General features: G+C 46.8%; 2 protein-coding genes across 2 annotated transcripts; one reads left to right on the top strand and one right to left on the bottom strand.

Moving 5' to 3' along the window:
- The first annotated feature begins 5,862 nt into the window (after window positions 1-5,862).
- Window positions 5,863-16,627, top strand: NMRAL1 (NmrA like redox sensor 1). Its single transcript, XM_033101757.1, has 5 exons — window positions 5,863-6,110; window positions 11,369-11,607; window positions 13,534-13,783; window positions 15,062-15,252; window positions 16,362-16,627. Exons 1-5 carry the CDS (start codon window positions 6,071-6,073, stop codon window positions 16,539-16,541), a joined length of 900 nt encoding a protein of 299 aa, XP_032957648.1. The 5' UTR covers window positions 5,863-6,070; the 3' UTR covers window positions 16,542-16,627.
- On the bottom strand, window positions 7,077-9,399 carry LOC117019692 (protein DBF4 homolog A-like). Its single transcript, XM_033101756.1, has one exon. It carries the CDS (start codon window positions 9,308-9,310, stop codon window positions 7,286-7,288), a length of 2,025 nt encoding a protein of 674 aa, XP_032957647.1. The 5' UTR covers window positions 9,311-9,399; the 3' UTR covers window positions 7,077-7,285.
- Window positions 16,628-22,729: the final 6,102 nt, after the last annotated feature.

Raw genomic sequence — 22,729 nt, 5'->3', positions numbered from 1 at the left:
TAGTTTACAGAGGTACTGTCATGCAGGGTGTCATGCGGTGTCTCGGCTCCCGTTCCCCACATAAGAACGCAGGATATGGTGAGGCCAAAAAGGAACACCAAGGGAGCTATGGATAGGGGGATCATACCACTATATTCTTGCTGGCGGCTGGGTTGGAGACACAGGAAGTGGGATCCACATGATCTGTAATCCGCCGTCTGCTTCTCTGCCAACCCACCAATGAACATAGGGGTGGATATATCTTTTTAAATTAGTGTTTTGGATTTCTTCGGATAAATACTCAGAAGTGGAATTGCAGTGTCATAAGGTAGCTCTATTTTTAATTTTTTGAGGAATCTCCATACTGTTGTCCATAGTGGCTTCACCAATTTGGAATCCTACCCCATGCATGAGGGTTCTTTTTTCTGCACATCCTTGCCAATGCTTGTTTGTTGATCTAATGATGATAGCCCTTCTGACAGGTGTGAGGTGCTAGCTCATTGTGGTTTTAATTTGCATTTCTCTGATATGAGTGATGTTGTGCATCTTTGCATATGTCCATTGGCCATCTGTGTGTCCTCTTGGGATGAAATATCTGTTCAGTTCCTCTGCCCATTTTTTAATTGGATTGTTTGTGTGTGTGTTTTTTTGGTGTTAAGTTGTATGAATTCTTTATAAATTTCTGATATTAACCCTTTATAGGATGTATCATTGGCGAATACCTTCTCCCAATCAGTAGGTTGTCTTTTTGTTTTGTTGATGGTTTCCTTTGCTGTGCAAAAATTTTTTAGTTTGATATAGCAGTTAGGTATTTTTTTTATGATCAAAACATCTTGTGTAATTACTTTCAGTTATTGAGCTTGTCAGGCTTGCCAAGGAAGCCCTTTTTATTCACATGGCTTGGAAGGAGGGACAATTTGGCAAGATCTGTTAAAATTTACAATGGGCATCCTCTTTGATCCAACACTTCCACTTCTGGGTAGCTATGCTAGAAAAACACTCGCAAGAACCCAAAGAGGCACAAGCAAGGAATGTCACTGCAACACGTACCAGGATACTCCATTTTGGTGAAAACCTTGAAATAACATAAATGTCCACCCAAAGAGGATGGAATAGGGATTGACAAGGGCACATCCATTCAATAGAGTTGTGTCCCATTAAAAAGGAAGGGTAGACACCACTTGTAGGAGGACATTATGTAAAAGACGGAAAGCAAATTGTAGGAAAATACCAAAAAACAGAGGGTGCCAAAAAAATGTATACACATTTTAAGAAGGAAATAACTGTATTAAAACTGTAATGCTCAATATATACCAATAACAAAAGAAGAATACAAGTCATGTGTATACATTTTTTTTGGCACCCCCGGTATATAATTTCTAAATTTAAAAAAAATATATTGAACCCTAAATAATATGTGTGCTCAAGTTTTTAGGGGTGAAGGGTACTGATATCTGCAATTTACTTGAAGTGCATTAAAAAAATAAGACAGTTAGCCAATAAAGGACATGAGAAAAGGTGGTCAATAAAATAAGAAAAGAGGGAGAGGTGAATGTGTTGTTCTGGAAGCCAAGTAAAGAAAGGGTCTCAGGAGTCATCTGCTGAGCCAAATGTTACTGATGTGTCAAATAACATGAGGCGTGAGAGGTGACTATTATATTTGAAAATGTGGAAGTCACAGGTGAGCTTGAGAAAACCAGTTCAGAGTGGAGCGATGGGACAGAAAGCCTGATTGGAATGGATTCAAGAAGAAATTGAGGAAAGGAATTGCAAACAGTGTGACTAGCTCACGAGTTTTGCTATAAAGGAGCAAAGGAATGGAACAAGAGCTGGAAGGGAAGTGAGGTCAAGAGAGAGTTTTGTTTTTTTTTTAATGGAGAGAAATCCTGGCCTGCTTGTATGATGATTGGAATGATCCAGAATCGCTGGATCCAGTAGAGAGGGGAAGATTAATGTTGGAGAAGAGAGAAGGAAGAATTACTAAAGGCATGTCCTTGAATACAGAAATCCCTCTCCCCTTTTGCCCCCCCGCCCCCCGCTTATCTGTGGTTTTGCTTTCCGCAGTTTCAGTTACCTGTGGTCAACAACTGTGGTCTGAAAATATTAAGTGGAAAATTCCAGAAATAAACAGTTCGTAAGTTTAAAAAATAAATAAATAAATAAATAAAATAAGACAGTTGATGGGATAAATGGATATCTGATAAAGCAAGAATAGCAAAATGTTAAGAATTGAAGAATCCAGGTGGTAAGTATATGGGTGTTCACTACACAGTTGTTTCAACACTTCTGTAGGTTTACAAATTTTCATCATAAAATTTGGGGAAAAATATTCAGTATGACTCCTTTCATTTTTATAACTACAAAATGTTATCTTTCTTCATGTTCATGTTTAGGTATGCAAATGCATCCCAAAGCAGGGAAGGTTTACACACGAGAATGATAGGAGGTCCAGGGTTACTTGTGCTTTATCTGTACTAAGGATTCTAATATCATAATTTTGTAGCCAAATATCTGGACACTTCTGCAACTTGATCTCTGACCCTGCTCGACTGACTAGGCCATTTTGCAGTTTAAACTCTGACTCTGTCTACCTGATGAACTGCATTCTTTGCATTGTCCATTTCACTACAAAACTTGTTTTAATATTTTATTTTGCAGACTCCAAAGGAAACTAAGGCATTGGCCGCTGCTTTGTGACCCACCCCTCCCCTGATGACCGTGTCTTATGACTCCAACTGTTGGTCATATCCGTAACTGTACCTGCTGGCCTTGAGTCAATCGAAACTACCCATGGTTTTTGTCTTCCCGTGTGCTTCAGCAGACCTCTGAAAATCCAGTTTCCCACACCAATCAAAAAATGAATGATGTAAGTTTATGGTTTTGTTTCCCCAGCACCCCATCCCTTTGATCAGCAACTCCTCACAACTCTCACCTTTAAATCCCTTGCCTTATTCTTCCCACCCTAGACTGTGTCTTCAGTTCATGCTGAAGTCTACATTCTCTGATTTGCAAATCGTATCAGAATAAAACTCTCTTTTTATCCCTTAGAAAGAGGCTTGTGGAATTTTCATTTATAGTACCATTTAAATTTTTTATAAGAATGCATAAATGCATTATACATTACTTGGCTCTCAAAATCAAATGAAAACTAATGAATTTTAAGAAAGGACTAATGGGAAGTACACACTGTACTGCTCCCTGCCCCAAACACACACACACACACACACACACACACACACACACACACACACACACACTTGAATTAAACTGATTGAAGGAGGGGTTGCTTTGAGGTTTCACATGAGATAATGTGGGGCTTAACCTGTGCTCTGACACATAGGAGGAACCCCGAAAAGGGTTCCCACTGTTATCATTAGTACATGTCACTGGGCTGGGTGAACTGGCAAGTGCTTTGTAGGAGGTCCTTTGTCAGATACAGAAGTCCCACAGAAAGGAACCAGTCAGTAGCTAAATCTCTCCATTCAGGTCTCAGGGGACCACAGAGTGGGTAAGGTTTCAAAAGACAAGACTTTTGCCCAGGCTGCCAATCTGCCCACCTACTTCACACAGCCCCCTGGCACTGGCACCACTGACCAGAAGCCCAGGGGCAGAGGTGCTATTCCCTGCAACTCATTGCCTGTACTGATTTCCCAAGCTGTAAGTTCAGCAAAGCCAAAAGGCACTGGAGTTGCTTGGGTCCCAATGTGGCCCTGGGATGCTACTCTCAGTTAAACCTGGGCACCAAGGCCAGCTTCATTGGCTTATGACCCAAGCATTCACACGGGGTCCCACCTTCAGAAGGAGCCTACACTTGGTTTAATGTTCAGCTGTCATTGTCTTGAAATCCTTGAAAATTTTTGAACAAGGTACCCTGCATTTTCATTTTGCACCAGGCCTAGCAAATTATCCAGATGGTCCTGCAGGGAACCTTCTTATTTGGATTTATTTCCTTAAAGTGCAGACCTCAGCACATCTGGTTTTGTGTTTTAATCCCAGGCAAATAAACAGAAACTTCAACTTTTATCAGAGTAATATGTATTTGGGTTCCATTTACTAGGTATTTATTGAGTTCCTACTATGTGCTGGACATTTTACCAGGAAGGAGAGATACGGAGACAAACAAGACATGGGGTCAGCTCTTAGGAAGCCCTTGGTCTAATATTGTAGAAACAATTTTGGCAGTGGGATAGAGTTGGGAATTGGAGTAGTTAACCTAGCTTAGGGGTCAGGGAGGACTTCCTGGAGGAAGTGGTGGTTATATGGAATTTTATGGAATGAGTAGGAGTCAACCCTATCTAAGGAGGTGGGAGGAAGGTATTCCAGGCAAACATTACAGTCTAAGCATAGAGGCGTAACACAACAAGGTGTGCATGCAGGACACTACAAAATATTTATGCAAGATGAACACATAGATGATACCTTCATTTATAAATGAAGTAAACATAAGTGTGTATTTATTAACATAAATATATGCATCTTATAAATAAAGACCAGTATTTTACATAAATGAAATACACATTACCTTGTGGAGTATCTCCACCACTAGATTCAGGAAAACAACGTCAAGTTTTAGCTTGATTTCCTTGTAACTCCAGTACCTCGCAGATGTTTAAACAAGTCAATCGCCTACTTTATGCCAGGTACTATGTTAGATGCTGGAAATTCAGCAGTGAACATATAAGTGACTGCTGTCCCCAAAGGGACATTCCTGGGTGGGTCAACACAGATTTTGGAATGAATGAAAAAAACGAATGTTTTCATCCAATCAGCAGTAAGTTTTCAGAAGAGGCGAGAGAGCATCATTTGTGAGTTTTAGTTGAAAACAAAGAAATCTCACTTTTCTGTTAAAAAGAATTCAAATCTGTGCAAGTAGTATTAGCCACAACCATGAGTGTCATGCGGGGCGTCCGGCGGGGTCTGTGTTCCCACTCCATACAAGAACGCAGGATATGGCTAGGCCAAAAAGGAACACCCATGGAGCCATAGGTAGGGGAGTCACCACTATATTCTCACTGGTGGCTGGGTTGGAGAAACAGGAAACAGGAGCCACACAATTCCCAACCCTCACTGCTCCACTTGCAGGCTCAGCCACCATCTTCCTGATAGCCCCCATTTTCTGCTAGCGTAGCCACGGCAGTTATATTAGTGCCCAATGGCTCACTGGTTACAGCTGACGGCCAACTAGCCACAGCTGATGGCCATTTGATCACAGTCGATGGCCATTTACTACCTGAGCCAACATCTTTCTATGTGAGGCCAAGAGCCTGGAAACTGCTTTTTGGGGCTCTGTCCCCACAATGAGTCAGGCATAGAAGAACTCAACCTTAGGGGGTTAAGACTCACGGATATAGATTATCTTTAGGTGACACCCCATATCTACAAATTCATATGTTCACTCAAGACGAAGAGGTTGTTTTCTTTCCCCCCCACGCCCTGCTTCTTGCATTCATGAATCGCCAGCTAAGCGGCCTCCCTACGTGCATTTCTGCCAAACCCGATTTACGCATGCCTGGGGCTGACTGGCTGACAGGTCCTGAAATTCCGCGGAGTCCCGCGCGAGCCGGGGCGAACCAACCATCTGTGCCCGTGGGCGAGGGTGACGGATCAACTCCGCGCGGAGTCAGGGCCTGGACAGCGGGGGGTTAAGAAGCAGCGCAGCCTGAGGGCCCTTCCCGCAGGGCGACCAAGAAGAGGTGGCTTTGCCAGGGTAGGGCTGAAGCTGCGGCAGGGGATCGGCGCCCCTTGTAGTGTTAGATTCCCCCCCTGCGCGGTAGACTCGGCTGCAAAAATGGGGGTCCCCAATTCCCCGGAGCGTTTCCCATCCAGGCCGTGGTGAGGAGGTAAAGCTGGCCGCAGTGACCAGGGCGGGGTGTGGGGGTGAGGGTCCAGGGAACGGGCCGGGTAGGGGGCGTCAGGCCCAAGGGTGGCGCCCGGGGTCGCGGAGCCCAGCCCTCCCCCGGCTGGTTGCCCCCTCCGGCCTACACGGTGCACGCCGGGATCGTTCCAGGCGGGGATCCTTGGCGGGGTCGCCCACTCCGCGTCTCTCTTGGTCCCCAGACTTCTCGGGACTGAATTCCCTGCTCCGGCAGGCATGGCGGACAGGAAACTAGTGGTGGTGTTTGGTGCCACAGGTAAGCAGAACACCAGTGAGAGGCTCGGAAGCGCAGGACCCCTCGTGGAGGCCAGCCGGGCACAGCCAGGCGCCCCGCCCCCAGCGCCAGGAGCCGTGTGTGTATGTGTGTGTGTGTGTGTGGGGGGGCCGTTGAGGGAAGAAGAAATGGCTCAGACTCCTGAGGAGATGGCGCTGTCATGCAGGGTGTCATGCGGGGTCTCTAGTCCCGCTCCCCACATAAGAACCAGTACACTGTGAGGCCAAAAGGAACACCCAGGGAGCCATGGGTAGGGGAGTCATACCACTATAGCAGGGGGGTCCAAACTTTTCAACATTTTTCACCAAGGGCCATAGGCGGTAACATACACAAACAGCCGGGCCACTCACTCGAGGTGAAGTACGTATTGCCTCACCTGGTGTAAGTAAACTAAATATATTTTTGGAATTTGCTGCCAGCCAGTTAACAATGGATCACGGGCCGCAGTTTGGACACCCCTGCACTATAGTCTTGCTGGCGGCTGGGTTGGAGACACAGGAAGCAGGAGCCACAGGAGCCAGGACCTGCCATCCGCTTCTTTGCCAACCAACCTCACTTGCTAACTGCAATCCGCCCCTCTGCAATGCACAATCTGCAATCCACCCTTGCTAGCTTAGCCACAGCAGTTATATCAGCGGCCAATGGCTAACCCGTAACAGCTGACAGCCATCTACTACCCGAGCCAGCACCTTTCCACGTGAGGCCGAGAGCCTGGAAACTGCTGTCTGGGACTCTGTCTCCACAGGCTCCCACTCCTGATACGAGGTGGAGCCGTGGGGAAGGGACTTGAGTGCAGATGCCCTTTGAATTTTTAAAAAATACTTGCTCTCATCATACTAGAATTAAATCTCCCTCCCACGTCTTCCCTCCACCCCGTCCATCACTGTTGCCTAGTTTGAGTATCCTACTAGATTAGGTATATCTAAATAGATATTTTTTTTTTTTAGTATGCAAAATAAGAGCCATAAGTTTATTTTACAATTTTTCTATAATAGGTGTTCAACTGTGTAGAAAAATGCAAACATCATCTTTATTGTTAACATTTACATTTGGTTCTGTAAACAAAGTTGGCAAAAAGAATTTTACACATATTTATATAAATTTTTTATATAAATTTCAAGAATATGATCTTCATTGCTTCTGAAAGGCATTTAACTCTAAAAACCAGTAAATGTAGAAGTTGAAGAAGAGAAAAACATTGACAACAGATTATTTGAATTTTCCCCTTCCCAAATACCTAAAACATCACATATACCACTGTTTTCAGTGTAGCTTGTAAAACCCAAAAATTCTGACTTCTCTTCACTAGTCTGAAATAAGTCCAGTAGAGATTGTATTGGTGAACTACAAATTCTGTTTTCGTCTTGTGTAATAAGGCATTCAGTTCTTTTCTTATCTAATTCATTTGGTTCTAGATTTTCTTTTATATTTCTTCCTAATATTTTCACTTTCCGACTGATTTCACCAGAAGGTAAATTATCCATAATCTTGATGTCACACTCACTGGGTTCCTCGGGACGACTTTGGGATGGAGTCTTTGCCTGAATTGTTAGGTGCTCCTGTGAACTGTTTTTTGCTGACAGACCAGAATCATGACCAAATATTGAATGATCCTTTTCTTTCAGATCCTTTGCTGGAAGAAACACAGTATCTGACTTTTGTTTTGGTTGACAGTCACTATTATCCATATTGAAATCAGAAACTTGTATAGATGTCTGTAGCCTACAAGGATAGTAACCTACCCTTAGTTCTTCTAAGTCATTTTCATTTATAATTGATTTATGTTCACAAACATCAAGAATGCATCCCTGTTCATTTTTATCTGGAGGTAGATGTGTATAATTTTGTTGTATGTCATTTTCAGTTGTATTTAACATGGAACATTTATTAGCTGTTTTCTCATCAAGTCTTCTCAATTCACTTGAAAGGTAGGGGTCATGTTCTGAAATAAACACAAGCTTTTGTTCAGGTTTCTGGGTTTCTTTATATAGGAAACTCTGTTCAGTCACCTGTACATTGTTTTCCCTGAAGTCTTTGTGAGAAATAGGTTGCAATTCTAGCTTTTCTTTTGGTTTAGGCTTTTTCAGGACATTTGCTGTAACAGGAGACAGGGATCCAACACTATATTTTATTCTTTTCTTTTTAGGCACTTCCCTTTCACATTCCACAAAGTCAAAAACTAACTTAGATACAATATCATCAACAACTTGATAGTGATTACTCTGTGCAAAGTTTCTGTGTTGCTCAGTTAAAAGATGATTTTCGAGATCTTCGTATTTTTGCAAGCAACATTCACAATATCCTTTTTTTTTCTTCTCTTTCAACTGGAGTTGAATTGGGATTCCATCACATTTATCGCCATCCATTTGGATTCTTAGTTTAACCTGGGTTTGCTTTTGGATGCTAGATGGCTTATCTACGTCAAATGGACTGGAGGGCTTCTGAACAGAATAATTTATAAAAGGCATATTGGTCAGCTGAAGATAAAATGGTCTATAAACTTGGCTCTCATCTTCCACCTTTACAAAAGGCTTTTTGAGTCTACCTGTTCTTGCTTTCTGTGTGCCAATACCTACTCTTTTCCCCACATCTCTTACAGAAGTGCTTGATTTCTTGAGCAAACACAATTCTTTTTTCTTTTGTTCAATGTAGTATCTAATGTCATCAATATGAAGAATCTTTACTCCCCACGATAAGGCATTTGATAATACACTACTTGAAGGAATAAAATCATGGTCCTTGATAGCTTTTTCAACTAATAATTTTCCTCTGCTCAAACACACTGAATCTGGAGACTTAAATGAACTTCCATCATGGCTGGGATGAGGTGAAGTGGTTTCTGCATTATATGTAGATTCTGGACTTGGTACAGGAGAAATTCGGCCAAAGGTTTGTGCAAATTTAGCTTCCTTTTTATTGGAAATAAGATAACTAATATCTTTGCTGAGAAATTCTTCAACACGCCCTCCCAGATCCTTAATGTCCTTTTGCAGTTTTTCAGATATGGTGACAGAAGGTAAGTCAATGTAAAATACTTTCCCCCAGAGTGGCTTATATTTGGATTTTTCTGATTTGTTATCAGTTTTCAGAGATTTCAAAGATGGTCTGTTTTTTTCGTTTTTGACTTGGATTCCACCCTGGAAATGTCCTTTGCTGTGGATCCTCATGGCTCCGGAGTTCATGGCAGCCGCCCGGCACCTACATGCTGGGTCCGGAGACGGTGTCGCGCCGGGCGGCCGAGAGAACACGACTCCTCCAGGCCCGCTGAGGGCCAGTCCTAGATATTATTTTTAAACGGTAGTGTTTTATTTTGCTCCCACCTGTTTTTCTTTCTTATATATACTTAAAAATATGTAACAGCTTTATTGAGGTACAATTTACATACCATACCATTTACCCATCTAAAGTGTGCAGTTCACTGGTTTCCAGTATATTTGCAGAATTCTGTGTCCATCACCACAATCAGTTTTAGAACATTTTATCGCCCCAAAAGAAGTCCCATACCTGTGTGGACGAAAAAAGGGTCATATATTAAACCTGACAAGCTCAAGGGAAGCCTGTAAGGTGGGCCTTACAAACTCAAAAGACCAACAGTAACCACACGATGGTCTGAACATAACAAATTCCTAACTAAAAGCGGGTCATAGCAGGTAGTCATGATCCTAGGACTGTAGCTTCCTTGACAGATTTACCTTAAGGGAGCCTGTCTAGTGTCTTTTTGCATCTACAAGAACATACGTTTGAAATGTCAGAGTAATCTTCTTTTCCAAATCCCTCAAGGCACAACCTCTGGCATCAGTGTAAGACCACAGAATCCCTCAGTGTTATCTTATTGCCGGCATACTGTCTCTGTAAATGTTAACTATCCTGTACTCACTAGTGTAAAAGAAGTATGTGTTTATCCGTTTTGCTTTTTATACAGTCCCAGAGATTTCTCTGCTTTGCTTTCGCCTGCCCCCTTAATCTGCCACCCATGGATTTCATGTAACCCTTTTTACGTCTCCTCCTTTGATTCTAATGTATAAAATAATCTGCAAACCTGCCATTCTCCGGAGCATTTTCTCAATCTGTTGAGGTTTTGCATCCTGGCACATGTCAATTTGGCTCAAATAGACTTCATAAAAATTCTCTACAAGTTTGGACATTTCTTACGTTGACACCTCCTAGCTGTCCTTCCCCATTTCTCCCCATTTCCCCAGACCCTGACAGCCACCAATCTTTTGGCCTATAGATTTGCCTGTTCTGGACATTTGATTTATTTCACTTTTGGCTATTGTCAGTAATGCTGCTATGAACAATCATATAGAAGTTTTTGTGTGCATGTGTGTTTTCAGTTTTCCTGGGTCTTGCTGGGTCATATGGTAACTGCGTTTAGCATGTTGAGAAACTGTCAGACATTTCCATCAGAACTGTATGATGGCAGTTGCAGTTCTGCAATCTCCAGAATCATCATGTTCACTTATCCAAGCCATACATACAGATCTGCCACATTCTTTCTAATTACCTTATGTAGATTTATCACTTACTTAACCAGATTCCTACCAAATTCCTATATATTTCCACTGTTGCAAATAGTGCTGCAGCTATGTTCTTGTACATATATTTATAGATAATTTTTATTTTCCTTTTGATTATTTTAATTTTTATAATTTTCTTGATCTTTTCTGGGAAAATATGTAGGTAATTTATTTTTTAAGCTAAGGGTGTTGGTATCCCTTTTTGTAGCTGTTAAATATTTCATGATACGTTTGTTAAATTTTTTAAAAGGTATAAGTGTGATGCCTGCTAAAACACGGATGAAACTTTGAGAACATGCTGAGTGGAAAAAGCCAGAAACAAAAGACTACATAGTGAAGGATTCCATTTACATGAAACGTTCCGAACAGACAAATGCGTAGAGACAGAAAACAGATTAGGGGCTGCCAGGGACTGGGGGAGGAGAGAATGGGGGGAATGACTGATGATGGGTACGATATTCTTTCTGGGGCATGAAAATGTTTTCAATTGACTGTGATGATGGTTTCACAACTCTAAATACGCTAAAAGCCACGACACACTACACTTTTAAAAAGTGCATATTATGGTAAGTGAATAAAGCTGTTATTTAAAACTGGTGTGAGATGGTTTAACAGGTCAGTGTCTTGGGGGTCTCGCTGTGGTGGATCATTCCCTTCAGGGTTTCACCCTTAGCAGGACTCCCGGGCAGGTCCAATCCTGCAGGTCTTTTTGAATATTCAAAGGTGCCCAAGGGGGCTCAGTGGCCCGGACGCTCCTGGAAGATGGAACGTTCAGGGTTCGGGCTGTGACCCGGGACCCTGGGCAGAAGGCAGCAAAGGAGCTGAAGCTGCAAGGTGCAGAAGTAGTGCAGGGCGACCAGGATGATGAGGCCAGCATGGAACTGGCCCTGACCGGGGCTTATGCCACCTTCATCGTGACCAACTACTGGGAGAACTGCAGCCAGGAGCAGGAGGTCAAACAGGTGAGGGCAGGTGGGAGGGTGTGGGGAGGCCAGGGCTAATTGCAGGGCATCCTAGAAGGAGCTCCCAAGTCCCTGCTGGTTCCTGGGAGGCAGCTCTGACTCGCAAGAGGGGCCTACCCTGCCCTACTATACACTGACCGCTGCAGGCCTTTCCCCTCCTCTTCCATGCAGCCCTCCTAGACTTTGATGAGCGTGGGAGGGGGCTGCTTTCTCATCCAGTGCATTTTTTGTTTTTTTGTATCATTCATGTACCATACAGTTCACCCTTTTAAAGTGTACAATTCATTGGTTTTTAACATGTTCAGAAAGTTGGGCAGCCATCACAAATACCTAATTCCAGAACATTTTCATCCTTCCCAAAAGAAACCCTATACTTGTTAGCGTTCACTCCCCACTGTCCCCGCTCCCCAGCCCCAAGAAACCACTAATCTACTTTGTCATCCAATGACATTACACTTTCTAAAAAACTAACTCTGTTGATCCATGATTTTCTTATAAAATGCACACATTTTAATTGTATAGTTTGAGGAAATTTGAAGATAAATATGCCCGTAAACTGCCATCTGATCAAAATATGTTTCTGTCATTCCAGAAAGTCCCCCATGTCCCCTTTCACGTGTTTTATGTTTCCCTTTATTCTGTTTTCCACCCAGATTCTCTCTAGTTAGGTGGCTATTGAACCCAGGTGGCGGGAGGGATATGAGAGGAACCATAAGACATCTGCTTGTCTCATTGACGATCAGGACATTTGCACGGTGTGGAATGTATACTTGGTACTAGAGGAAAAGTTGAGAGTCACGCACTTCATCTTTCAGTCCTGCCTCGTGTGCAGCTCACCACAGTTGTGGCTTTGGACATGTAACTTCCCTGCTCTGGTCTTTGGTTTCTTCCTCTAAAATAAAGGGAGACGAGACTGCACCTCTGGTCTCTAAACTTATGTTTAGCCTTGAACCCTTGCTTCAATTACATCTTACATGGAAGCTCATTCCATGGAGTGGACAAAGATAGCTTCTCTGGTTGAAGCAGATCTCATTATCCTGACAGCCTGTATTAGTGTCCCATGGCTGCGGTAACAAATGACCACAACCTGGTGGCTTAAAACAACAGGAATTTATTCTCTCCCGGTTCTGGAGGCCAGAAGTCCAAAATCAAGGTGTCGGCAGGGCTACACACCCTCCAAAGGCTCTAAGGGAGATTCTGCTCCTTGCCTCTTCCAGCTTTTGGTGGCTGGTTTTCCTCGTGGCCACATCACGCCGGTCTCTGCCTCTGTCTTCATATGGCCTTCTCTGTTTTCTGTCTCTTACAAGGACACTTGTCATTGGATTAAGAGCCCACCTGGAAAATCCAGGATGATCCCTCAAGTTCCTTAATTATATCTGCAGAGCTTTTTTCCCAAATGAGGTCACATTCACAGATGTTGGGGGTTAGGGTGTGGACACACCTTTCTGGAAGCCACCATTCAACCCCCCTACACAACCTCATGCATCAAGTATTGTTGTTGTCCCCATTTCACCAGAACAGTTAGACCATTTGTGCTGCGTCACACAGCGCGGGGCAGAGCCGGGTCTAAAACCCGAGCACCTGTGTGCTTCACCGCTGAGCTGTAGCTTGTCCCCTGTGGACTCCGGGGCTCTCCAAGGAACATGAGTTAGCAGCAGCTGATTGCACCTGGGCAGGCTGCAATCAAGCACGTCAGAAAGTAGAACAGCCCAAATGATCTAGAGAAGTGACGTGCAGGTTCGCTGGGTGGTGGAGGCTTATAATCCCATGTTAAAGGATGTGGTTCTGGAAGAGGGGTCTTACCCCAGGGTAAGTGGCGTTGGGCTTTTAGCATCAGGCACTGTGGCAACTCTGGGTTAGAGAGCCGCGGCCGTGATTTGGGACACATCCTCCTAGCTTTGTGGTTCCTCCTGTCCTGCCCACCAGGGAAAGCTGCTGGCCGATTTGGCCAAGCGTCTGGGCCTTTGCTATGTGGTCTATAGCGGCCTGGAGAATATCAAGAAGCTGACGGCGGGGAAACTGGCGGCAGGCCACTTTGATGGCAAAGGGGAGGTGGAAGAATATTTCCGAGACCTCGGCGTTCCCATGACCAGTGTGAGGCTGCCCGGCTATTTCGAGAACCTTCTCTCCTACTTCCTGCCCCAGAAAGCACCGGATGGAAAGAGCTACTTGCTGAGTGAGCACCCTTCCTCTTTCCTCAAGCGTCTGCTCTCTGTGTGGAGCTGGGGGTGTCATAGAAAGTGGTTTGTCCTCAAATGGTTCTGGGTCCAAGTCCTGGCCTCTCACATTAGGCCTGTGACTGAGCACCGCATGTAACCTCACTGGGCCTCTGCTTCCTGCTCTGTGAAATGAGCATAACACTGACTTTTGAAGGGGTGATGAGACAATCTACCAAGGTGTGGTGACGTAGCTTTGTCCGGTGGAAAGCTTTAGAGACAAGTGCAGTTATTGCAAAGGTAAGGAGAGGATTTGGAAGACGAGGCCAGTTACAGATTCCACAAAATGGAAAGCACTTTCTTCTCAGTACCCGTTTGCAAATCTGGATGCACTGGATCCTGCCTTGGAGGGAACCGTATATACTTGTGTCCTGCTGGTCAGCCAGTGGATTAGAGCAGGACACTCAAGAGGCCAAAGTGGGAGGGGTGAGTGCCCTCGGCTGGCCACCCTTACCCTGTGTGTGAACACAAGCTCCCCTTGCTCCCGTCTTCCCTGACGGTGAGCAGTCTGGTCCTGGTGTTGGCACATGGGCAGTGCCCTTTATAGTTTGCAAAGTTGTGTTCTGAGTTGGAGGTTCATCCCTGGGTGATATGAATGGGCAGCTGTGTTGGCCCCTTTTTATAGGTGAGGAGATGGCAGGACCCAAACACCACTGTCTGTCTTCTACAAAACCGCGACTTGGCAGGTAGTCATTAATTCAACAGGCATTAATGAACATCTGCCACACGCTGCTCTGGGCCAGCCCCTGGCATTCCTGTCAGTAGAGTTGGTGTTTGGAATACCCACCCACGGTTTTCTACATCAGGAATTCGGGATGTGACAAAGTACACTGAGGCTGGAGCCTTGGGAGCAACAGGGCCCCATGGCACCGGCTTGTTCTCGGGGGACCTTTTGAAACCCCTTCTTTTCCTGTCTCTTGTCCCCATCTCAGCCCTGGGAGCGGTGGGCAGGTCCAGGGTTCTTCTGCCCCTCTAAGAATGGAATAACCCAGGATCAGGTTTAAACAGGGTGGCAAGGGGGCAGAGCGAGGCTCGCATCCCGTTTCCTGACTCAGTGCCACTGCTGCTGCTGCTCTGACACAGACATCAGGAGGTGACCAAGTCGTGCCAGGTGCTGATCTGTGCAGATGCCTGGTCATTGGCTGGTGGGAACACCAGCTTCTTCCCCTCAGCAAACGTCACTCTGTCCGTGCAGGGACATGCCCCGTGCCAGCATGTGCCTTCCCCCCCACCCCCAGGCTTGCCCATGGGGGACATATCCATGGACGGCATGTCTGTTGCCGACCTGGGCCCTGTGGTGCTCAGCCTGCTGAAGATGCCAGAAGAATACGTCGGCCAGAACCTCGGGCTCAGTACCTGCCGGCATACGGTGAAGGAGTACGCGGCTCTGCTCTCCAAGCACACGGGGAAGGCTGTGCGCGACGCCCAGGTGGGCCCCTGCACCCCGAACAGGTCGTTCCAACCCCCGGGAGGGCTCTGTGCATGGTAGATAGGGGGATCTAGGGCAAGGTAAATCTGAATTCCTCACAACTGGAAACATTCATGTCGTGCTGTTGGTGGAAGCCGAGTGTGGCTGCTGAGTGAAATTTCTGGCTTAGGCAGTTTGACCAAGTGAGGACAGTTTCCAGGAAGAGAGGCCAGTAGGGGCCAGGACCAGGAGTGCAAATGCGGGGCTGCCGGGCTTCTCTGGGATGTGACTTGACGGAAGGGAAAGGGGAGGAGGTCAGAGAGAGAGGCCCCCTCCCGCGCCCTCCTACACACTTGGTCTGGATGGGTGGGCAGAAAGCCCTCGGTCCCCTCCTCTCCCTGCTGACCCTCAGTCGTCCTGTCCAGACCTCCGGGTGCTTCATTTCCTGTCTTTCCCATTATGAAAGTAAGACCTCCTCATTAAAGAAAATCTCAGAAACTCCGAGGTAGTAAAAGACAAAAGCCACATGTAGATCCCCTGGACCCAAACAGAGCAATGATGGGGGTGGTTTCGGGTGGGTCAGACCCCTGGACTTGGATCCTGGTCCCAGCCCTTAACACCCACCAGTGTGTGACCTGGGGCACAGTTCCTGACCCCTCTCTGCCTCAGTTTCCTCATCTGTAAAATGGGTGTGTGAAGGATTGACTGGAATAATCGACGTGGAAGCTCCCTTAGCACAAGGACGGGACTAGAGGCACTAAGTGGCTGTATGTCACTGTCCACACAAAGAAAGGCCGGGGGCAGGCTGTGGAGGATTTGAGTAGCTGAGATGTTCAAATCCAATTCTGTTGGAAAGCAGAACAGCTTTAGTGTTTGAGCAAGAAAGTTATATAAGAAGAATTCTGATTTGGAAGGAAGTGAGAAGTTTCCATCTCAAGATCTTGAGAGAACAGGATTTAAATTGACCTAGCACAGTGGTTTCTGAACTTTCATCTTTTTTAGAATGGTTTTCAGACAAACTTAGCGACGACCATGGTAGGGACTGAGGTGCCCCCCCACCCCCAGGTCCCACTGCGTCTGCCAGGTGCTGAGCTGCTGACGGACCCTCACACATTCCCCTCTGCTTCCAGACAACCCCCGAGGACTACGAGAAGCTAGGCTTTCCGGGTGCCCACGACCTGGCCAACATGTTCCGTTTCTATGGCCTGAAACCTGACCGCAACATTGAACTGACCCTGAGGCTCAACCCCAAGGCCAGGACGCTGGATCAGTGGCTGGAGCAGCACAAAGGGGACTTCGCCAGGCTGTGACCCTGCCCACCTCGCAACCCCATCTTGGAGGGCGGGAGGCGCAGACAGTGATCCTTCTTGTGTTACAAAATGGTTTTTTAATAAAGACCATTGTTTTCACAGATGGCTTCCAAAAGAAAGGGGCTTTGTTCCTGGGCTTGGGCCGGGGTGGCCCTGCTGGGGTACAGATTCCGACAGGATCCCGCAGTGAGGGGGTCTGAGGACGGAAGAGGCAGTGGGTAACTGAACACACAGGACTTCAATGCAGTTTGTTGTTTTTTTTTTTTTTTATTGGGGAAGGGGAACAGGACTTTATTGGGGAACAGTGTGTACTTCCAGGACTGTTTTCCAAATCAAGTTGTTGTCCTTTCAATCTTAGTTGTGGAGGGTGCAGCTCAGCTCCAGGTCCAGTTGCTGTTACTAGTTGCAGGGGGCGCAGCCCACCATCCCTTGCAGGAGTCGAAACCGGCCACCTTGTGGTTGAGAGGGCGCGCTCCAACCAACCGAGCCATCCAGGAGCTCAGCTCAAGGTGCCATGTTCAATCTTAGTTGCAGGGGGCACTGCCCACCATCCCTTGCGGGAGTCGAGGAATTGAACTGGCAACGTTGTGGTTGAGAGCCCACTGGCCCATGTGGGAATCGAACCGGCAGCCTTCGGAGTTAGGAGCATGGAGCTCCAACCGCCTGAGCCAACAGGCCGGCCCCCTGTTTTTAGTCCAACAGGTGTGAAAGGAGTGCTGTGGCCACAGCCCAGGTTGCAGCTTGACCACCCTGTTCTACATTGGAAATTCACTCGAGTGTGGGCAGAGTCCAGGACCCAGAGGGCTCCCCATGCCAGCCGGGAGCCAGGCCTTTTGACATCCCTGCACACGCACCCTTCATCTCCAGAAAGCTAGCGAGGTCACCAGTGGATTCCTTCTTTTGAGTCTGAGACTGGTCCTTTCTCCCTTTCTCTTTCCTTACCCTCTTTCTGGGTGGGGCTTGCCCTGGGGTGCAGCCTCAAGATGTGGGTGAATTTTAAAACAGGCTGGGAAAACAATGCACGAAAGAAAGAATGTGGCAGATCTGCGGACCACAGGTCACCACAATTTGACACTTGAGAAAAGGTGACTGCTTTCAGCAAAGGCTTGTAATGGTCCACCAGGCATTCGGATGGCAGGGGTGGTTCAGCCTTCTCTGTCCCCGCTCACTTGAGAGAAAAGGAACCAAGGCCCAGAGAACACAGGCCACTCGCTCGAGGTTCCATGGCCCAAGTCCCGTGACAGGCTTTTTTTCTTCTGTGGATTTAACCTCCATCATGGCTCTTTTTACTATTCTACTCTGGCCTCAGAACCCGCAGAGTCATGGAAAGGCGGGGCAGTTCGACCAAATTCATTCAACCTGTTCATTAATTGATTTAATTAAAAAGCATTTGATAGCTTACAGTGTACAATGTTAACCAAAAAAGTTATGCTCCCTGCCTGGCGGAGTTTAGGTTAGTGGGAGAGCCAAACCGGGGATGCCAAAAAAGTGTACACACAACTTCATCTTTTGTTATTGGTATTTATTATTACAATTTTAATAGTTTTTTCCTTTCTTATACATTTTTTTTGGCACCCTCTATAACTACGCAATGAATAATTTACAGGTTGGCATACATAGGGCTGCAAGGGAACAGGCGGAATTAACTACTGGAGGAGGGGCCCATTTTAGTGGGGAAGAGGACAGCCTCTGTGGGGTGAGGGCAGTGAGTCTCCGAGGCAGAGTAGGAGGCAAAAGACCGGAACAGCCTGGCTTCTAAGCTACCCAGGTCAGCAAGAGAACATGAGAGGCCATCTGCATCCATTCCTGTGTGATGCTCATGTCCCCCAGGCCCCAGGGTGGGAAACTTCCCTGCCTGGAGCTGTGACTCACTGTGTCCAGATCCTGGAGTGGCCGAGATCAGCAGAGCCTGGGAAGAGCCGCTGTGCCCAGGTACAGAGTGAACTTTGGCGAGCCAACATCGGGGACTAGGCGCTCCTCACCCATAAGTGGCAGGACCTGGGCACACCACCGAGCCCTTCTGGTCTGTTTGCTCATCTGGTGCTGCCTGGCCGGGCTGTTGTGAGGGCACCATGAGGTCATTTGTGCAAAGCAGTGTCTGACACCCCCAGTCACCTTCTCCCGCCTTCTGTCTGACACACTGGTCAAACCCTGCTAGCCTCCAGTGCCCTTCAGCTTCTTCCTGTCCCTCTTAGTAGGTGACACCCATTGGCCCCCATCCCAGGTGTAGCCAAAGCGAGTGACCAGTGTGGACAGCCCATGTCCCAAATCCAATAAAGTGGACAGAACTGAGCACAATTCAGGATGCCTTGTGTGTAATAAACTATCCACACCGCACCCAAAACCCAAATCCCAGGCAGTGAAAACACTCTGTGTGACACTACCGCAGTGGATTCATGTCACACATTTGTCCGAACCCCTAAAATGTACACCACCAAGAGTGAACCCTATTGTAAACTATGGACTTTGGGTGATAATGACGTGTCAATGTAGGTTCATCAGTTCTAACAAATGTACCCCTCTGGTGTGGGAGGCTGTTGATAATGGGGGACGCTGTGCATGTGTGGGGGGCAGGAGGTAGCTGGGAAACCTCTACCTTTCTCTCAATTTTGTTGTGAACCTAAAAACTTTTTTCAAAAATAAATAGTCTTAAGGGAAGGCCGATGGCTCAGTTGGTTAGAGCATGAGTTCTGAGCAGGGTTGCTGGTTCGATTCCCACATGGGCCAGGGAGCTGCGCCCTCCACAACTAGATTGAAGACAACGAGCTGCCGCTGAGCTTCTGGAGGGGTGGCCGATGGCTCAGTTGGTTAGAGTGCGAGCTCTCAACAAGGTTGCCGGTTCAATTCCCGCATGGGATGGTGGGCTGCGCCCCCTGCAACTAAAGATTGAAAACGGCGACTGGACTTGGAGCTGAGCTGCGCCCTCCACAACTAGATTGAAGGACGACTTGGAGCTGATGGGCCCTGGAGAAACACACTGTTCCCCAATATTCCCCAATTAAAAAAAAAAAAGTCTAAAAAATAGCAATCCCAGTATTTTAAACCATTTGACCTGTAATAGCCATTTGTGTACACCCGCTTACCCTTGTCTCTTGGCAATACCCAAATGTGGCTGGAAAGGCCCTTTGCCCACCCTGGATGCTGAAATCACAGTGCCCTGCCTGGCCCAGGGTGCTTCTGCCCTGACTGCACGTCACTACAGGAAGAAAGCACGTGTGGGTCACACCGCACGGAGGGGACGACTCCCAGTGCACCGTCCTGCTTGCTGAGGTGTTTCCAGCACAAGGGCGCTGTCGTGTGTGCCTGCCTGGTCTTCTGAAATTGTTCCCTGAAATACGTTAGTTGTTGGCCAAAATTAATTTTCTTAACTGTGTTAAAATACACATAAAATGTACCACCTTAGTCATTTCAAGTGTACAGTTCAGTGGCATTAGGTACATTCCCACTGCTATACGGCCATCACCACCAGCCATCGCCAGAACTTGATCGTCATCCAAAAAGAAAATCCTGTCCCCGTGAGGCACTATCTCCCCATCCTCCTTCCCTCTAGCCCTTGGCAACCACCCTTCTACTTTCTGTCTCTATGAGCTTGGCTATTCCAAGTACCTCATGTAAATAGCTGCCAACATTTTAAAATGAGACAACATTCATAGCAGCATTACTGACTATAGCCAAAATGTGGAAATAACCTGAATGTCTATGAATGAACGGAAAAAAAATGTGGTCTCTCCATATACAATGGAATTTATTCAGCCACAAAAAGGAATGAAGTACTGAAAACATTACGCTAAAGAAACCAGAACCACAAAAGGTCACATATTGTATGATTCCATTTATATGAAATGCACAGAATAGGCAAATCCATACAGACAGGAAGTAATTCGTGGTTGCCAGAGATTAGGGGACTTGGGAGAAAACGGGGAGTAACTGCTAATGGATATGGAGTTTCTTTTTTTTTTTTTAAAGATTTTTATTATTGGGGAAGGGGAACAGGACTTTTATTGGGGAACAGTGTGTACTTCCAGGACTTTTTTCCAAGTCAAGTTGTTGTCCTTTCAATCTTAGTTGTGGAGGGTGCAGCTCAGCTCCAGGTCCAGTTGCCGTTGTTAGTTGCAGGGGGCACAGCCAACCATCCCTTGTGGGAGTCGAGGAATCGAACCAGCAACCTCGTGGCTGAGAGCCCAGTGGCCCATGTGGGAATCGAACCAGCAGCCTTTGGAGTTAGGAGCATGGAGCCACCGGGCTGGCCTGGAGTTTTGTTTTGAGGTGATGAAAATGTTCTAAAATTGACTACGATGGTTGCACAACCTTTAACTAAAAACCACAAAACTGTACGTTTTAAATGGGTGAACTGAATATGAACTGAGTACGAAATTGATACGTAAATTATGTCACTAAAGCTGTTAACCCAAAAATGAGATAACTAAAATCTCCACATAAAAATCTGGATTCCCAGTTTCTCTTGGAAAGCACCAGAAGATCTGGCAGCACGGGGTCTGAATGGTCTGAATTCCTGCGTGCTACGAAGCCCCCCAAGTCCCCCTCCCACATCTTGGGTGGAGCTGAAGAGCATGTCCCCTTTACACGGGGCAGCCACAACCTCTGCCACATCCTACTGACTCTGGGCACTGAGGCTGCAGGTCAGAACACACTTTGTTTCTTAACGTCAAGTTCCTGACTAGCCCACGTGTGACCCTTCACAAGGATTAGGCCAAATAAGTAGAACTTCTGGTTAAAAGATATAAAGTGCAGGGTTCAGTGTTTATTAACAAACAAGAGTGCTAAAACATGCCTTCTACAAAAGCCATCGCTGCTCGTACAATTCAGTATTCACTGATGGGCTCCAGTGTTACCGCACAGAGTGAAGGGCAGGGACAGTCCCGAGATGCAGGGGCAGCCACGAGGCTTGAGGCACTGAGGAGATGCTTGTGCTGAGTGGGGAGTTCCTGGCAGGGAAGGAAGCATTCAAGTCCACCAGAAGCCAAAGGCCTGAGGCGAAGGATGGCTCAGGTGGGAAAGCGATCAGATCAGGGCCTGCAGGTGGCGATGGAGACGAGGCCCACTGCCCAAGTCCGCCTCATACCCACGTGACTCATCCTCCTCCCTCCGCGCTCATCCTAACATTTCAGCAAATGCTAAAACACCTGTCTACCTTCCCCCTCCTCTCAATCCCCAAAGTCCTAGAGATACTTCTTTGTAGTTTTAAATGCCTCATCTCACTCTCCAGCCCTAATCCAGAGGCTTCAAATTTGTCTGGTGACAAAGGCGTCAGGAGCCAGCTGTGGGAACAAGCCCAAGCCAAGCCTTGAGTGGGACTTATGCTATAGATTGGCACTGCCACCTTCCAAGTCCAGGAAAAAGACGCCTCAGTACAGCAGTAACTGTCTGGCTAGGAAAAAATCCACCCATCTCTTTTAAAGTCTCTCTCTGGGACTTCTTCTTTCAACAGACAAGACATGAGTGGGACTCAGCTCACTTCTCCAGGAAGACACCTGAACTATCACAAGAGACCCTGCCTCGCTCCCTGCCGCTCTACCCAGGTTTGGGATGGTGCTGGGCCCAGGCTGAGACCACAGCAGGCACTCAATGAATGTCCGCTGAAACTGCCAGGCGGTCACTGCTGAGCCCCTTCCTTGCCCGTCGGTTCTTTCCCAGCCTCTTCACCTAACCCAGCGAGTGCGCTCACACCTCAAGCTGCTCGGCCCAGAACCTGGGGCTCACTGCAAGCATGCCGGGATCGGGGCTTTTTGGAGACGGTCTCTGCTGGGAGCCCAGACTAGTCAAACTACAACGAGTAAAAATTTTAACACAAAGAATATTATTTCTCTGAAAATAATGGAGGGGGGAAAATCTAGTAAGGGAGACAGTGACCTGTGGGAACCTGTGGGAGGCTGCACTGCACACCCATCCCAGTGTGCGCTTCCAAAGAAGCTACATACCAACTTCTAGAACACTCATTCAAACCAGAACGTCGCCTTATGGCAAGCTCCCTGCTCTGGGATCTGGGCGGGAGAGGGTCAGCGCCTGTCAGCATCACCCAGCCACCGGTGTGCGTGTGCTCTTAGGTGGGTGTGACTCCACGGACAAGCCCACCACCTCTCCGTCTGGCCCCAAGACAGCCAGAGCGACAATGGGACGGCCCCATGTGTGGGTGAACGTCATAAGCTCCTGCTCAGCCGCTTGTAGAA

This window comes from Rhinolophus ferrumequinum (genome assembly GCF_004115265.2).
Source record: "Rhinolophus ferrumequinum isolate MPI-CBG mRhiFer1 chromosome 15 unlocalized genomic scaffold, mRhiFer1_v1.p scaffold_54_arrow_ctg1_1, whole genome shotgun sequence".
Classification (NCBI taxonomy): Eukaryota; Metazoa; Chordata; class Mammalia; order Chiroptera; family Rhinolophidae; genus Rhinolophus; species Rhinolophus ferrumequinum.
This window is presented reverse-complemented; position numbering and strand designations above follow the sequence as displayed.

Bases quoted from the DNA above. Each gene is read 5' to 3' on its own strand.
- NMRAL1 (XM_033101757.1), top strand. From the start codon at position 6,071: ATGGCGGACAGGAAACTAGTGGTGGTGTTTGGTGCCACAG. The intron at 11,608-13,533 runs GTGAGGGCAGGT...CCTGCCCACCAG, and splicing joins AGGAGCAGGAGGTCAAACAG to GGAAAGCTGCTGGCCGATTT. The intron at 15,253-16,361 runs GTGGGCCCCTGC...CTCTGCTTCCAG, and splicing joins AGGCTGTGCGCGACGCCCAG to ACAACCCCCGAGGACTACGA.
- LOC117019692 (XM_033101756.1), bottom strand. From the start codon at position 9,310: ATGAACTCCGGAGCCATGAGGATCCACAGCAAAGGACATTTCCAGGGT.